This window comes from Bos grunniens, chromosome 3, assembly GCF_055505025.1.
Source record: "Bos grunniens cultivar Pamir isolate PY7600 chromosome 3, Bosgru_T2T1.0, whole genome shotgun sequence".
Classification (NCBI taxonomy): domain Eukaryota; kingdom Metazoa; phylum Chordata; class Mammalia; order Artiodactyla; family Bovidae; genus Bos; species Bos grunniens.
In genome coordinates this window covers 118,919,753-118,937,301 of record NC_141167.1, presented here as the reverse complement: position 1 = coordinate 118,937,301, position 17,549 = coordinate 118,919,753, and the positions used below count along the sequence as shown (strand labels likewise).

Sequence of the window (17,549 nt, the reverse complement as noted above, 5' to 3'; positions counted from 1 at the left end):
GTGGCTAAAAAAAAACAAAAGCCAAAAACCATGAAGCAGATACACTGAGTTGTGGATGTGTCTCAAGTGCATACAACATTCAGTTGTGGATGTGTCCAGTGGTGAAAGTAAATTCCAATGCTATAAAGAACAATACTGCATAGGAACCTACAATGTTAGGTCCATGAATCAAGGTAAATTGGAATGGTCAAGCAGATGATAAGACTGAGCACTGACATCTTAGGAATCAGTAAAGTAAAATGGATGGGAATGGGTAAATTTAATTCAGATGATCATTATGTATACTACTATGGGTAAGAATCCCTTAGAAGGAATGGAGTAACCCTCTTAGTCAACAAGAGTCCAATTCATTCATATTGCTATACAACAATCAGCCACCACATCCATCTTCAGAACTTTTCATCTTCCCAAACTGAAATTCTGTGCCTATTAAACAATAACTCTTCTCTCTCTCCTCTTCCCAGTCCTGATCATCCACCATTCTACTTTCTATGTCTTTGGACTGGCAACTCTAAGCACCTCATACTGGAATCACACAGTATTTATCCTTTTGTGACTGGCTTATTTCACTCAGCATAATGTCTTCCAGGCTCATCTATGTTGCAGTATGTATTAGAATGTTCTTTTTAAGACTTAATAATTATATATATATGTATATATAGATAAGGGAAGTGTAAGTATATATGTAAGTATAAGGGAAGAAGAGAAAACTGGAGTTTGGGTGAAAGAACTGCATAGATTCAGTTTGGAATATCCACATGAAAATGCCTAGTTGGCAGTTAGATACTAGGTCTGAGAATCAGAAAAAAAATTTCCGCTACCAGTGGATAGATGGTAACTGCTATTGAAGAAAGCAAGGTCACCAGGAAAATGAATAAAATGAGAAAAAGCTAGTCCAAGGATTATGTGCTAGGTGGTTTAATAAGAACCAATAATAGTAATAGTTAACACTTACTATGAACTTTCTAGGAGCCAAGTACCATTTTAAATACTTTACTCACATAATTAAAAAAAAAAAACCCTTTGGACTAAGGTGCTATTATTATTATATCATTTAAGGAAACCAAGGGACAGTGCAGTGAAATAATTTGCCTAAAAGTGCACATCTACTTGAGTGGTGAAGCTAAGACTTGAAGACAGGTAGCCTGACTCCAGAACTTTGCCCCTAGCCTTATATAAACCTCATAGTAATTCTGCAAAGTAGATATTTTTACCTCCATGTCACATATTAAAAAAAAAAAAAGAGGCTCAGAGAAATTAAATTCACTTCCTAGAATAATACAGGTTGCATGAGGTAGGGTTACAATTTAAACCTAAAGACCATATTCTTTCATACCTCAGTTAAGAGAAGTGATTTAATTTCTCTCATAATCTTTTACAATGCTGAGCCTAGTAGTAAATATAATTATTACTAATAATAATGTAAGAACACTGAAGTTTAGCTCCCACTTACCTTTCATAGAAAGTTACTTGAGGTTGTACCACAACTTAAAAAAAAAAAGTATAAACTAAGGCAGAAGATGTTGGTTCAGGAAATAGTGACTCCTATCCTAGAGAAGAGTGAGAGGAAGTCCCAGGACATAAGCCTTGTAATAATCATAGAAATTAAGAGCAGTACAGTGACTTTTTGGAGTGGTCTTCAGGGACAAAACTTTGAAACCTAAAAATCAGTACAACTGAGTGCTTAAAGACATGATAAATGAATCTGGCAGCATGCAATAAAGATGTCATTGAATTGCCTCTAGCACTGTTCTTCAGCAAAAGGGTCACATCATTGCCCTAGAGAGGGCTTTCCAGGTGGCACTGGTGGTAAAGAATCCACCTGCCAATGCAGTAGACATAAAAGACAAGAGTTCGATCCCCTGGTCAGGAAGATACCCTGGAGAAGGGAATGGCAACCACTTCAGTATTCTTGCCTGGAGAATTCCATGGACAGAGGAGTCTGTCAGGCTCCTATGCATCCATTGGGTAGCAAAGAGCTGGACATGACTCAGCAACTAACATACACAGAGAAGGAAATGTTATCCCAACAGTAGACAGTTTTGTAGTAAATATTAACTGAGGAATAATTTAAAGGCTTTTTATTACATTTTAACACCTCTGGATGAGATGCATCTTACAATCATGGTTTTCTTAGTTATTTTCTTTCTTAGTAGTACATAAAATAGCATGTTGGACTTGATCAAATGTGTGTGCCACAGTTTTATATGTTTTATAATATACTCTAATCTTCATAATGGTTTCATGTAGTTGATGCTATTACTATTTTACAGGTAAGGAAACTGAGGCTCAAAGATGTTAATATGTTCAAGGACTGCTGTCAATTAAGTGGAAAAGCAAGTACTACAAACCAGGTATGGGGAATTCCCTGGCGGTTCAGTGATTAGGATTCAGTGCTTTAACTGCCTGGCCCCAGGTTCGATCAGCAAGTCTTGTGGCATGATGGCAAAAAAAAAAAAAAAAAAAAAAGACAGAAAGGAAATCAAGAGAGAAAACCAAGTCTAACTTCAAAGGTCATGCTCTGTTGTACCTTAACATTTACCATGGGTGATACAAAGCTGAATAAAAACCATCCAAGTTGAACAGTTCAAATGAGATGAAGCTTTTCCAGCTCCTCCAGAAAGAGCCAATCTTGCCCTCATCTGTGCTTGTAACATTTTATGAACATCTCTGTGAATGTAAAATGTCACTTGCCATATCAGCAAACACATGATGCTGCAGCCATCAAGCCATCAGCCACTATTGAGCCCAGGGGGAGCTCAGGAAAGAGACAAACAGGCTGCCCACCACCAAGCTGTCAGCCACTGCAATGGTGCACCCTGAGGGGATTCAGGAAGGAGTTAGGAAAAAAAAAAAACACAACAACTGGACCTAGATTGTTAAGGTGCATATCGAAAGAATAACTTCAATAAGCCCAGACTCTTGCATCTTCCCATATATGGCTAAATTCATTAACTTGAGATGTCTGGTTTTTCTTTAATTAGCAGTGATCACTTGACTTCCAACCTGGTTTTTGTTGTAAAAACTCCTCCTGGCTCCTCCCATACCCCTTTGGATCAGTCCCTCAGAGCTCCTTGGCTGCCTTCAGGGCGTAAGGCCTCAGAAAGACTTCTGAACAAAAATGTTAACTCCCAACTTTGAGGTTGTAAGGTGGTTTTTGTTGTTGTTTTTTTTTTCAATCAACACCTCTCTTATATCTTATTATAACATGTAACTTCCAAGGAGGTCAGAAATAGTATCTTGATAATTACCGTTTCCAATCACTGTAGTGTCTACCAGTGATCCTCACACATGTAGAAGCTCAATGTCGTTAAAAGGAAACAGGATGTCTGCCACTAAGTCTAAAGAGGAGACAAGAAATGCATATATAAGAAATAAAGGCCAAATACAGTTGTTACAGGGAAATTATAAATAAAGTGCATTGGTGTTTAGGAGAAAAGAACAAAGAATAGAAAGTACAAGTTAAGGGGAGATAGTTCAGCCAGATTCCCGATTTTCATACACACTCACACAGACATAATCAGTCTGGAAAAGCTGAAAAGGCTTAAACTAAGCTGCTAAGACAACTTCTTTCTTCAACCATTTTTCCTGTATTTCAGGTGGATTCTTTACTTTCTGAGCCACCAGGGGAGCCCTTTAATGAGTTACCAGCATTTATAGATTAGAACATTTAAAATTTCACATAACTCAGGATTTGGGGATTTTCTTGAAAAATGGGAAGATACTGGAAACTGGGTGCTCATTCTCCAAGGTAAATTGGTTACATGCATCAATGGTTCCTTTCAGATCAAGTTCCTGCTCCCTTACTCATCGTAGTACCTCCCACCATTTTCTTAAGCCCACCCTGTGTAATGGTGTTTATTTGAGTGTACGTATCAGTTCAGTCGCTCAGTCGAGTCCAACTCTTTGCGACCCCGTGAACCGCAGCACGCCAGGCCTCCCTGTCCATCACCAAGTCCCGGAGTCCACCCAAACCCATGTCCATTGAGTCGGTGATGCCATCCAACCATCTCATCCTCCGTCGTCCCCTTCTCCTCCTGCCCTCAGTCTTTCCCAGTATCAGGGTCTTTTCAAATGAGTCAGCTTTTCGCATCAGGTGGCCAAAGTATTGGAGTTTCATGAGTGTATGAATGACCACCTCCTAAGACATGCCACTCACTGCTCTACTACACATCAGGTATTTTCAAGGACTGCATCTTTGCCTTTCTTCAAAACACTGCCTCCTCTTAGCCACTGCTTCAGTTCCTTTTATTAGCTCCCTCTGACCACCTGCTGAACCAGGTCACCGCAGCATTCTGATCACACTTCTGTAAAAGTTCTAATCACATCGTATGCACAAGTTTCTCTCCTTTGCTAGGATGGGAGTGCCTGAAAGCCAGCGGCCCGGGGCTCATTGATGTTCGCGCTTCCAGCCCCAAATCCGTGACCTGGAACCTAAACAGAGTTTAAGTACGTGTGTTTGGAAGCCAATTTCCCCACTTTAGGCAAACCGAAACTAAACTATCTACTCGGCTTTAAATGTGGGACTGAGACAGAAACACGGACGAGCAGACGAGTCAAAAACCGCACAGTCGGGGAGAGAGGAAAGAGCACCTCAGCACCGCACTAGCAGACGTTACCAAAGTCCCGCCGCTACAGTAGTCTCAAGCACACCAGGTCCAACTCTCGCGAGGTTGGGCCTGAAAGCCAGCTCATCCGCCCCAGAAACTTGGAGCGCGGTTTCCGCAGGATTCTCGCGGCAACAGGGCACGCCAGAATGGGCACTTCCGGCGCTGCGCCCAGGAAGCGGAAGTGAGGCTTCCTATCTGTCAGAGTCGGTGTGTTACTCCGCGGTCCTGAAATCTAGGAAAATCGTTTTCGCTCCGCTTCTCCTGGCTGTCAAGGGCTTCCCCCGTGCAGGGTGGGAGTGCAGAGAGTGAACCGTCGCGAGATGAGCACGATGTTCGCAGACACGCTGCTCATCGTTTTTATCTCCGTGTGCACCGCTCTGCTTGCCGAGGGTGAGAGCAGCTAGTTTTTTTGACGTGTGATCAGACCCCGAGGGAAGGGAAGGATCCTAGGCCCCGGGTCCCTCGAGCCTCCAAGAGAGAGGTCACGAGCCTTGCTTCCTTTGGTGGCGGTGGGGATGCGTCTCATGTACTCTACTTCAGGGAATCTTACCTTCAGGAGTGTGAGAGAATCCAGTGTGGAATCCATTGCCAGGTTTCTCCGGTCCAGAGTAGATTTCATTTGCGTGTTTGTGGCGACAACTTCGAATCGTGTCATGGTTGTTTTGGTTGAACATCAGTTGTTAAGCACTAGTGAATATAAGGCAAAAAGTCAAAATCCATTCTTATCTAACAGTAACCACTAATAAGGGTTTTGTTACGGTTCCAAACATTTCTTTATTAGCATTCTGCTTTTAATGTTTCAGGTATAACTTGGGTCCTGGTTTACAGGACAGACAAGTACAAGAGACTGAAGGCAGAAGTGGAAAAACAGAGTAAAAAATGTAAGTATGCCAACATCCTTTAGAAACAAGTCAGGTTTACTGAAGTGCATGTTCACAGGACGTATTTTAGGAGCACCAACGGTTATAAAATTTTATAGGAGTAGGTGAATCCGACTTGAAGTCTATTTAGAAATGTAAGACTTTTGTGCAAAATATGTACTACAAACAGCAGAGCAAGTCACGGGAGTCGTACTTGTTATGTGTTTTGGCAGTTCTAAAGAAGATATCCTGTTCAGTTGTGAGGGGCCATTGAAGCCTTTGTGATGCAGATAGCTTTGGAGTCCTTCTTGGGTAGTTAGAATTTGGACAGAGGATGACATGGGGAAGGAATTCCAGGCAAAGAAGATAGCATATGTGCAAAAAATATGGAAATTTTAACTCCTAAGGTGTGTCTGGAGAACATTAGGTCATTATGTTTGGTGTCAAAGTTAAATGGTGTCTTTAGGGATAAGCCCAATTTTCTGTTGGATCTGATGGTTGAAGGAATATTTGAGAAAAGGGTTAAGAGCAAGTTGAGTTGTTTTTGAAATAAAACAGGAATTCCACAGGATACAGCTGAGGGAGCTGCTAGAGGTATAATATGGATGGTTCCTTATAGGTTTGGTCTGGTTTTCAGTCTTCTGTCTTATAAAGATTAACTTTCACATCTTAACTTTCTGTATTCCATAACTTTTCTGTATGTATTCATAGGAGTTTGAAGTCTTCTTTCTTACAACATGCCATTTCTAATATCCACATAGCAACTATTTGTGTAAATATTGTTGTATAAATATTTTTCTCCCTTTGTAAAAAAAGGAGATTGAGACTCAGAAAGGTTAAATGACATGTTAATGTCTCAGAGCAAACAAAGAATTAGAAACCAAATCCAAACCATCACCGACACAATGGACATGGGTTTGGGTGGACTCCAGGAGTTGGTGATGGACAGGGAGGCCTGGCGTGCTGCAGTTCATGGGGTTGCAAAGAGTCAGACTTGACTGAGCGACCGAACTGAACTGATGTCAGTTCTATTTCCAGTTTTTTAAGGAATCTCCACACTGTTCTCCATAGTGGCTGTACTAGTTTGCGTTCCCACCAACAGTGTTAGGGGGGTTCCCTTTTCTCCACACTCTCTCCAGCATGTATCGTTTGTAGACTTTTTGATAGCAGCCATTCTGACTGGTGTGTGTACTCACTCTTTTAATAAACTCATTTATGTGCTCTATTTGCCATGGACCTCCAAATATATGTCTTTAGTCATTTATCCTTAATGCGAGATTCAGATATCCAATTATCAACTTGTTAATTCTACTGAAATGTCTAATAATCATCTTAAACCCAACCTGTCCAAATTGAACTCTTGTTACTCACTTCTAAGCCTGTTATGTATGTAACCTTCACAATCTTGGTCATTGGTAATACTGTCCCTCCAGTTGTTCAGCACATAATCCTCCTGTTGTTATCTGTAACTTTTCTCTCACAGCCACATCCAGTACTGTTGGCCTGTCTTCAGATATATCCACAGCCTAACCACTTTACATCATTTCCACTGCTAACTACCAGAGTCTAAGCTGCCATCATTCTTTGCATGAATTATTATGATAGCCTCGAACAAATGTTCCTGTTTCCCTGTGTCTATTCCCAAGATAGCAACCAGGATAATCCTTTCTTGTACTATATCAGTTCATGTCCCTCCTCTACTTATAACTCTATGATGGTGTCCCATTTGACTCAGAGGAAAAAAACCACAAAGTTTTTGCAGAGGTCCCAAGTTACAGCTCTGAGCTTCTTTCCCTCTCACTCACTGTGCTCCACTCTCACTGACCTGTTGCTGTTCCTCACTACACATCAGCCTCACTCCTGTGTCAAGACCTTTCTAATGGCTGTGCCCTCTACCTAGGATGTTCTTCCCTATCAAATCTTACCTAACCCTCATGTGTGCTTAGTCACTGAGTCATGCCCAACTCTTTGCAACCCCATGGACTGTATGCTGCCAGGATCCTCTGTCCATGGGGATTCTCCAGGCAAGAATACTAGAGTGGGTTGCCATGCCCTCCTCCAGGGGATCTTCCCAACCCAGGGATCGAACCCACGTCTCCCTCATTGCAGGTGGATTCTTTACCAGCTAAGCCACCAGGGAAACCCAAGAATACTGGAGTGGGTAGCCTATCCCCTCTCCAGGGGATCCTCCTGACCCAGGAATTGAAGTGGAGTCTTCTGCATTGCAGGCAGATTCTTTACCAGCTGAGGTTCCAGGGAAGCCCATATCTTCATATCTTCTTTAAATCTTTGTTTAGAGCTCACCTCAGTGAGTCTTAACTTGGCCACCCTATTTAAAACTGCAGTCAGCTTACCTCCTCTACCACTGCTACTTATCTCCTTTATCCTGCTCTGTTTTGTTTTGAGTCATCTGCTAGAATGACACTTCACTGGAGCAGGATGCTTTTATTTATTTATTTTTAATCGTTTTTGCGTACTGATTTATCCTATACTCCTAGAACAGTAGTTGGCACATGCTCAATGTCTAATAAATATTTGTTGATTCAGATACTTTTTTCTGTCACCCTGTATGTGCAGTCCATTCTCAAGCCCTGCTACTTTATTGTCCTCATGAATTGTTTTCAGTCTTTCCACATCTCTTCATTTCCACCATCACCCAGTCTAAACTTCCATCAAGTTTAATTTAGTCTACTGTGACAGCCTCCTCATTGATCTACCTGCTGCTGCTCAAATTTCCTCCATACAGAAACACCTGGAGTAATTTTTCAAAACACAAATCTTACTATGTTACTTTTCCTTCTTAAAACACTCAATTTTTTCCCATTGCTTTGAGGACAAAGGTGTGTCCTACAAAGTCCAGCATGGTCATATGCCTCCCTGTCTCCTCTCTGACCACATTTGTATCATGTTTTTCCCTACTCTTTCTCTAGCCGTCGTCTGAAGCAATTTTGCTTTTTTCCTACTATGCAGTTGGGCTTTTGCACTGCTTTTTTCTCTGGAATAATTTTCCTTTCTCATTTTGTATAATGAACTCCTACTCATTCTTCAGATCTCAAAGCCTTATTTAGTCTCCCCTATCATGATCCCTAATTTATACAGCTCCTTCTCCTTAAAGAATTTCTCATAATTGTAATTTTGTCTGTGTATGATTATTATTGTTTGAATAATATCCTCTCCCCAACTAAACTATAATTTCTATGACAGTAAAGGCCATTATATCTCTAGTACACACAGTGCCTGACATAGATTTGATACTGATAGATTACGGTGAACAATGTTGGGATTTGTGATCTCTGAAGACGATTTAGCTTCAGGACCAGGGACCAGCTTGATCACTCAAGAGCTTTTGTGTAGGAGTTTTATTAAAGTATAAAAGGGACAGAGAAAGGTTCTGACATAGACATCAGAAGGGGGATGGAGAGTGCCCCCACTCACTACTAGTCTTATCAAGGCCTTATATACTTTTACCAGACCCACTCTTGCAACCTACATCTTAAATTAACAAGATAAGAGCTAACAATAGAAAGGTCTTACCAGGCCCACTCCCACAATATTCATTTTAAGATAACAAGGTTAGTCAGAAGGTTCTTGTTAAGGAGAAACATGTCCTCATTGTTATATTGACTAAGACAAAGCAACTAGAAAAAAATGTTTGTCCTTTTCTCCTCCTTGAGAACCCTGGACCTCTTCCTCCTTGAGGGCCCCAGATTCCTTATCAGCCTACCTAAGGATTAGCTCTCTCAATGCTTGATAAAAGTGTGTTGAATATATTAAAGAATAAACTATTTCTGTAACATAACACCACATATATTCTTTGTGAGAAATTGTCCTGCTCTGATCATAAGCTAGTTAGCCAGCATGTAGTAGCATCCATAGACAAATTTCTTCATGTCATATGTATCATGGAGTAGTCTTATGAAATATAAAACACGTTTAACTTTGAATTTGTTTAGATAAATATTCTCATTCCTTAAATACTTATATGAACATGAATTTACTCTAGATTTTGGGCTTTCTTAGTGTCCACAATTAATTACCTTGTTTATAGTAGTTATCTGTATTATAAACATTGTCTCCTTCACCTGACACCTAAATTCAAAGTAGTATAGTTGCCAGGCACAGCTTCCATAGTTGTATTTTTTAATGTGATTGACTAATGTTCTTTCTTTGAAGATAAGTATAAGGTAGGTTGACAGTGATTCGAAAGTCTCTTGGTGTTTTTTTATGGTCTTATGTCCTCTACTTTATAAAAACTCAGTGAGCATGCACAGACATAGAAAACAAATTTATAGTTACCAAAGGGGAAGGGTAGGGGAGGAGTAAATGAAGAGTTTGGGATTAGAAGTATATATAAAATAGATAAACAACAAGGTCCTAGTGTATAGCATAGGAAACTGTTCAATATCTTGTAGTAAACTGTAATTGAAAAGAATCTGAAAAAGAAGTGAATCACTTTGCTGCATATCAGAAATTCACACAGCATTGTAAATCAACTACACTTCAATTTAAAAAAAAAAACACAAAACCTCAGTGAGCATGTATTATTTTCATTTATACAATCAGTTGAAACTTATGATTGCTTGCTCTTTATAGAGTTTACCGTGAAGAGTGCAGTATAGAATGAAGGGGCGTAGATACCTTTCTCTAGATATTCGTAACAGGAAGAAATAAGATAAATTCCCTCTTTGAGCAAATGTCTTAATTGCAAACATAAGCCATTCTGACATTCTGTGTTCAAAATTTGGTATGCATCAAGGCAAGAAAAGTTTGTAGAGCCCAGGTATAGAACTTGTACAAAACTATGATTGGCATGTCATAGGATCTGGTAGAAAAGGTAGACAACATGCATGAACAGATGGGGATTTTCAGGAGATGGAAACTATAAGAAAGAATCACATGGAAATAGCAGTAATAAAAGCATATTCCAGTAGTCATGTATGGATGTGAGAGTTGGACCATAAAAAAAGCTGAGCATTGAAGAATTGATGCTTTTGAAATGTGATTGTTGGAGAAGACTCTTGAGAGTCCCTTGGACTGCAAGGAGATCAAACCAGTCAGTCCCAAAGGAAATCAGTCCTGAATACTCATTGGAAGGACTGATGCTAAAGCTGAAATTCTAATACTTTGGCCACCTGATTCAAAGAACTGACTCATTGGAAAAGACCCTGATGCTGGGAAAGATTGAAGGCAGGTGGAGAAGGGGACGACAGGGTTGAATGGCATCCGCAAACTCGATGGACATGAGTTTGAGCAAGCTCCAGGAGTTGATGGACAGGGAGGCCTGGCGTGCTTCAGTCTATGAGGTCGCAAAGAGTCGGACACAAATGAGTGACTGGATTGAACTGGACATAAAGGATCCTTTGAGGAAATTACCAGATACACAAGGTCTTAACATTTTTATCTCAGCAAACTACTGGAAAATACACTACATCAAAGCAAATGAATAAACCAAAAAAAGAAGAAGATATGAACTCCAGGAAATAGAAGCACCAACACAGGATTCCAGTAAAGGGAATCCCCTGGACAATGGTGAAGGCAGATTTAGATCTGACATGCTTAAGAATGTCAGCTTTGCACCATGCTGAGCTTGTTAGAAGATGCTAGGAGAACTTCTTTAGAAAAACTTATAATTCCTAATGATCTGATTTTATATTGGAAAGATGCAGACAGCTAGCCAAGAATTTGGGGCTGAATTAGTGATAAGTATGGAGACAACCGAGAAGAAGGCAATGGCAACCCACTCCAGTACTCTGCCTGGAAAATCCCATAGATGGAGGAGCCTGGTAGGCTGCAGTCCATGGGGTCGCTAAGAGTCGGACACGACTGAGTGACTTCACTTTCACTTTTCACTTTCATGCATTGGAGAAGGAAATGACAACCCACTCCAGTGTTCTTGCCTGGAGAATCCCAGGGACGGGGGAGCCTGGTGGGCTGCCGTCTATGAGGTCTCACAGAGTCGGGCACGACTGAAGCGACTTAGCAGTAGCAAGTGTATTTTCACACATTTCAAACAAACCAATAGTAATAAACCAAACTGAAGGGAGGCCTTGCTGTTTCATCTGCTCTTTTTCTGTAATTAAGTGGTTTCACATTTTGAGCACAGACTCAAAATGTAAAAGAATAAAATAATTAAAATCTAAAAAAAAAAAAGGTTTGTTGCGCTTTTGAGGAATATGAAATATAAATAGATTTGAATCACAGATTCAAGTCTCATCTTGTGCAGATCTGATCTTAGGCATTATTTGGAGAATACTGATGTTATCTAGAAACCTGTGCTACTGTGGTGGACATCCTTGTTGAAAGATGCTTTCTTAAAGGTACCAAGTTGTTTGATTGAGGTGGTCTCTAGATGACTGTGCTCTAAATATCAGTAAGTCTTTTTTCATTGTTTTACTTTTATAATATAGACTAATGAAAGAACACTTCAATAAATGAGAAAGATTAAAGTACTATATGTAATTGGCTTCTTGTAACAAAATTATTTGAGAACATTTACTAAGTACAAATTATTGTAAAGTATGAAGAATTTCTTTGGTTTACAGTGAAACATGATAAAGGTTTTAGAGTAATTTATAAACTGTTTGACAACTCTGGAATTCAGAATGCAGTAATACCAGGTCATAGGCAAAAATCTGTTTCATAGTAGACATCTTTTTTTTTTGGTCAACTCTGATATCTCCATTTCTTAGAGTTTCTTTGTAACTTCATGAAGTTAAAAAAAAACATTGTATTATCCCTGGAAAAGATTTATCTAGTCTTAATCCATTGTGCCAGAAGATCAGGTAATGTTCATAATATCATCTTATGTTTCTATTTTCTAGCCTTCTGATATCCCCACCTTCCCCCCCGGGTTTTTATGTAGCCATGGTTAAATGCCAAGTAGTAGTTGTGTTATAGTCCTTCTGGGATGGGGAGAAATATTTTTTGTTTCTGTAACATCTTGTAGAATATGACTCTTTCCTTTTATGATCTCAAACTAGTAGTTCATTCTAAATCTCTGTCTTTCTCTCCCTATATATGTCATCTTTTATCTTTTTATCTACCTGGAATAGTACCTATCACTTAGGCATCCAATGTGTATATTTACACACACACTCAGATTTTATTTTAGTCAGAATTTTACCATTTTATTTGTAATAGTGGAGTTAAATTGAATTTTACATCTCTGATAAAGGAGTAACACCAATTTTGCTTTTAAAATTCAAGCAGCATACTTAATATAGTAAGGGAAAGATTTCTACCTGCAATTCTCTTTAATGAACTTTTAGAAATAATACATATTCTGTACCATGTTCTAGTAAAGGAAGTATACTAAGATAATATAAGAAGCTGCTGCTGCTGCTAAGTCACTTCAGTCGTGTCCGACTCTGTGTGACCCCATAGATGGCAGCCCACCAGGCTCTCCCTTCCCTGGGATTCTCCAGGCAAGAACACTGGAGTGGCTTGCCATTTCCTTCTCCAGTGCATGAAAGTGAAAAGTGAAAGTGAAGTCACTCAGTCCTGTCCGACCCTCAGCGACCCCATGGACTGCACCCTACCAGGCTCCTCCATCTATGGGATTTTCCAGGCAAGAGTACTGGAGTGGGGTGCCATTGCAAATAATGTAAATAAAGGTTTTACTGTATATATTGCTAGTCCGTTCATAGGTGGTTCTCCTCCAGGGAATCTTCCTGACCCAGGGATGGAACCTCGGTCTCCTGCATTGCAGGCAAATTGATTACCATCTGAGCCACTAGGAAAGCTCCATAGGTGATTAAATATGTTACATTGTTCTTCTTCCAAAACTCACTCTTACTCTATCCTCATATTAATTGAAAAGTCTCAGGAAATGTTCATCTTAGCTGTTTTGACTCCTGATCTTCCTACCCTGTGCATTCTATACTGTAATTGTTATTTGATTATGTGCCCTCACTAGATTGCTTTTTAGATGACAAGGATCATGTTTATCTTTTTATCTACCTAGAATGGAGCCTATTACTTTGGCAGATAATAACTGAATGAATGAATGCCCATTTTCTATAATGAATTTGAAACTGGAACTACAATTAATCACCTGAGGAAGCAGAATTTGAAATTGTGCTTGAAAGTGAAGTAGCTCAGTCGTGTCCCACTCTTTCTGACCCCTGGACTGTAGCCTACCAGGCTCCTTCCTCCATGGGATTCTCCAGGCAAGAATACTGGAGTGGGTTGCCATTTCCTTCTCCAGGGGATCTTCCCGACCCAGGGATCAAACTGGGGTCTCCCGCATTGCAGGCAGACGCTTTAACCTCTGAGCCACCAGGGAAGCAGAATTTTAAATTGTGCTTAGATACTGTCTAAGGCAGTCTCAGCTAATGGCCTGAAAATCATCTCAGTTTTGATTATGACTGTCTTTATGAAGTCTTTTTTGGGTATTTGATTAATGATGCTTACAATGTTGCTGTTACATTCTTAGAATATTGTGTCTACCTTTTACTGTCAGCAGGTGTGGGAGCACGCCAGTTAACTTAATCACGACCACCATCAAAGCCAATGTGTAATTTTCTTGTAAGCTGCTTTCAGTGGTTCAGCTGTGATAAAATATAGTCTTTGTTTCTTGAGTGTAATGCATAATTAATTTTTATGATGTCATTATGTTTACAGTGGAAAAGAAGAAGGAAACAATAACAGAGTCAGCTGGTCGACAACAAAAAAAGAAAATTGGTAAGATGAGTTATTGGTATATACAATATTAAGGTTTTCTTGGAAAAATAAATTCTTAGATAATGAAAATATAAGAAATTTTTTTTTGTTTTTTCAAAAAATGTTTGGCTGTGCTGGTTCTTTGTTGCTGCACAGGCTTCTTTCTAGTTGCAGCAAGCAGGCGAAGGGGCTCCTCTCGAGTTGCAGTGTGTGGGCCTCTCGTGGTGGTGGTTTCTCTTGTGAAGCACAGGCTCTAGGGCATGTGGGCTTTTTTTTTTTAAATAAAGTTTTCAATAGTGATAACTCATGTTTGTATAGTTTTATAGTCACGAGAGCACTTGCATACGTTATCTTGCATGCATGTGTGCTAAGTCACTTCAGTCATGTCCAACTCTGTATGACCCTGTGGACTGCAGCCTGCCAGCCTCCTCTGTCCAAGGGATTCTCCAAGCAAGAATACTGGAGTGGGTTGCCATGCCCTCCTTCAGGGAATGACCCAGGAATCGAATCTGTGTCTCATGACTAACCTGCATTGGCAGTCAGGTTCTTTATTGCTAGTGCCGCCTGGGAAGCCTTGTACATTATCTTACTTGATTCTTTCTACCATATTGTAGGACAAGTTCAAGCACTTCCTTATTTTTGCTCTTAGCTTTGAAATTTCAATTTAGTAAAATGATGTTGACAATCATGGCTTTTGAACTTGGCTGAAGGTTCTTGGCATAGTTTGTAAAAGTGTTTTGTTTTTCTTATCTGAGATGATTATTTTCAGTTAAGTCTGAGTTACATGTGTTTATTGTTGCCATGACTTCCTTACTGAGAATTGACTGGTGATGGAAACCCACCAACACGTAGGAAATTTTCTGCTGAATAATTTTACCTACTCTGCAAAATAATTGTTTTTGGCTTTTCAGTGTAATTTGAATTTAATTACAGAATGTAATTCTGTTCCAAAAAGACAATTTATAAATGGCTATATATAATTTGTATTTGTACTTTATGACGCTTCCTGATTCTAAAATCAGGAAAAAATTGTTGTGAAATTGTGTATTTGGATCAAAAACTATGTCTCTATACCTGGATCATTGCTGTTAAATCCTGGAAGATTACTCTACCAGGCTTGACTATACCAGTGTCCTTTACTAGTTATTGTTGTTGTTTAATCACTAAGTTGAGTCTGATTCTGCAACCCCATAGACTGTAGCCTGCTAGGCTTTTCTGTCCATGGGATTTCCCAGGTAAGAATACTGGAGTGGGTTGCCAGTTCCTTCTCCGGGATCTTCCCGACCCAGAGATCGAACCTGCATTGGGAGACAGATTCTTTACCACTGAGCCACCAGGGAAGCCCAGTTTCCTGTTCTGGTTAAAGCTTCTCAACTTAGTGTAGGGATATTAGATGTGTTCTTAATGGCCTGATCATTCAGTTCCATGGCAAAATGCTATTGTACATATACTCTGTATGGGTATACCAGTGTACTACTCTGTATACCCAGTCACTCTGGTAGGCGTTGAAGCACCAAAGTAGAAAAATAATTCTGTCTTTTAAGAGATCTAAAGAGGGAAAACAAACCAATGCAGTATAATACATATTTTTTAGAGATACATTCTGAGTGTCATAAAAGTAAAGAGAAAGGATATTCAAACCAATCTAGGGGATCAAGTTTTCTTGGAGATAATGCTTTAAGTTGAATCTCAAAGCTTTAGTGTGTATTAACTAAGTAAAAATATAAATAAATAAAATACTGGTCAGTTGGCCCATCTGCAAAACCCTGAAGTAAGCCTTTACATATTTTTTAACTCTTTTGACAATGGTATGTGGTAGTGAACAGTGTTACTTCATTTTTAGTGATGAGAAAATTGAGGTTAAGTAACTTGCTCTTGGTCAATCAGTGGTATGGTGCAATTAAGTCAGTGGTAGAGAAGGGATTTGAACCTGTACATTCATAATTTTAGAATCCACATTTTTAAGTCTTGTATATTCTTGGCAGGATAGGCATATGCAAAAGCATAGAGCAGTCAAATAGCAAGGTATATACCTGGAACTATAAACAGTGTACTATAACAAATAAAAAAAGGTATGTGTAACATACAAGCAGACAAGCCTAGAGAAATGAGTAGTGCCTAGTCCATAAAGGTCCTTATAAATTAAACTCAGGTAAGGAGGTTAACATATGTAGAAAGGAAATTAGACAGGTGTGAAATTACATTTTAAGGAAGACAAATCTGGCAATATTTGGAGGATAAACCAGAGAGGGGATCATTCTGGAGGTAGGAAAGTTATGAGATTTTTCAGGTATCCTTGGCATACAAATGGCATAGCAAGAACCTGAACAGTGGTACTGGGACTGGAGTAGGTGGTACATATTCAAAGAATTTAGGCAAGTAGATGTAACACAACTTGATGACCTTTTAGATGTAAGGTATGTAGAGAAAAATGAGTCTAGGAAGAAGCCTGGATTTCTGATTAGAACAAGAAATATTGGAAGAGTAGCAGATTGGGATAAGGAAGAAGAGAGGATGATTTCAGTTTTGAACATGTTGGATTTGTTGTGCCTGTGTGACAATAGGGTGGAAATATTTGGTACACCATTGGATGTATGGTTTGGAGCTGGCAGAGAGGTAAAGGCTACAAATAGAGTTTCTTTCTTTATTACTTTTGAAAGTTTATTTAGTTTTTGTCTGTGCTGGGTCTTCATTGCTATTCAAGGGCTTTCTGTAGTTGCAGCGAACATGGGCTACTCTTCATTGCAGTGCGCAGGCTTCTCATTGAGGTGACTTCTCTTACTGCAGAGCACAGGCTCTAGGCACACAGACTTCAGGGGTCGCAGTGCACAGGCTCAGTGATTGGGGCTCGAAGGGCTCTAGAGTGTAGGCTCAGTAGTTGTGGTGCATGCTCTGTGACATACGGGGTTTTCCTGGACCAGGAATTGAACCTCGAACCCCTGTCCCCCACATTGGCTGGCAGATTCTGAACCACTAGATCACCAGGGATATTATCGTTCAGTCACTAAATCGTGTCTGACTCTTTGTGACCCTGTGGACTGCAGCATGCCATGCTTCCCTGTCCTTCAGTATCTCCTGGAGTTTGCTCGAACTCTTGTCCATTCAGTCTGTGATACCATCCAACCATCTCATCCTTTGGACCACCAGGGAAGCACCTACAAATAGAGTTTAGCATCATATGATTATAAACTATAGTAGTTTGATCCCTGGGTTAGGAAGATACCCTCGAGGAGGGAATGGCTACCTAGTCCAGTATTTTTGTCTGGAGAATCCTGTGGTCAAAGGAGCCTGGTGAGTTACAGTCCATAGGGTCGCAGAGAGTTGAACATGACTAAAGCGAGTTAGTATGCGTCACACACACACATAGTGATGAGGGGACTATAAAGAGGGATATTGCTGCTTTGAAAGAAGGGAGTTT

The 17,549-nt window shown here is 39.8% G+C and overlaps 1 protein-coding gene and 1 long non-coding RNA gene across 6 annotated transcripts in view; one reads left to right on the top strand and one right to left on the bottom strand.

The window, feature by feature from the left end:
- The window catches only part of LOC147377085 (uncharacterized), a 36,220-nt gene extending 31,478 nt beyond the window's left edge, over positions 1-4,742 (bottom strand). For 3 of the 4 annotated variants that reach the window (XR_015161318.1, XR_015161319.1, XR_015161320.1), the window contains exons 1-2: positions 4,594-4,724; positions 3,252-3,341 (exon numbers count right to left, since the gene is read on the bottom strand). This is a non-coding gene — a long non-coding RNA (uncharacterized LOC147377085). Of the gene's footprint in view, positions 1-3,251; positions 3,342-4,593 lie in introns of all 4 variants that reach the window. The other variant, XR_015161321.1, reaches the window with a different exon arrangement.
- A 38-nt stretch (positions 4,743-4,780) lies between these two features.
- TMCO1 (transmembrane and coiled-coil domains 1) overlaps positions 4,781-17,549 on the top strand; it is a 55,808-nt gene continuing 43,039 nt past the window's right edge. For both annotated transcript variants that reach the window (XM_086393857.1, XM_086393858.1), the window contains exons 1-3: positions 4,781-5,000; positions 5,414-5,491; positions 14,093-14,152. In XM_086393857.1, the coding sequence (XP_086249983.1) occupies positions 4,931-5,000; positions 5,414-5,491; positions 14,093-14,152 (208 nt within the window). In that variant the 5' untranslated portion in view covers positions 4,781-4,930. The remainder of the gene's footprint in view (positions 5,001-5,413; positions 5,492-14,092; positions 14,153-17,549) is intronic.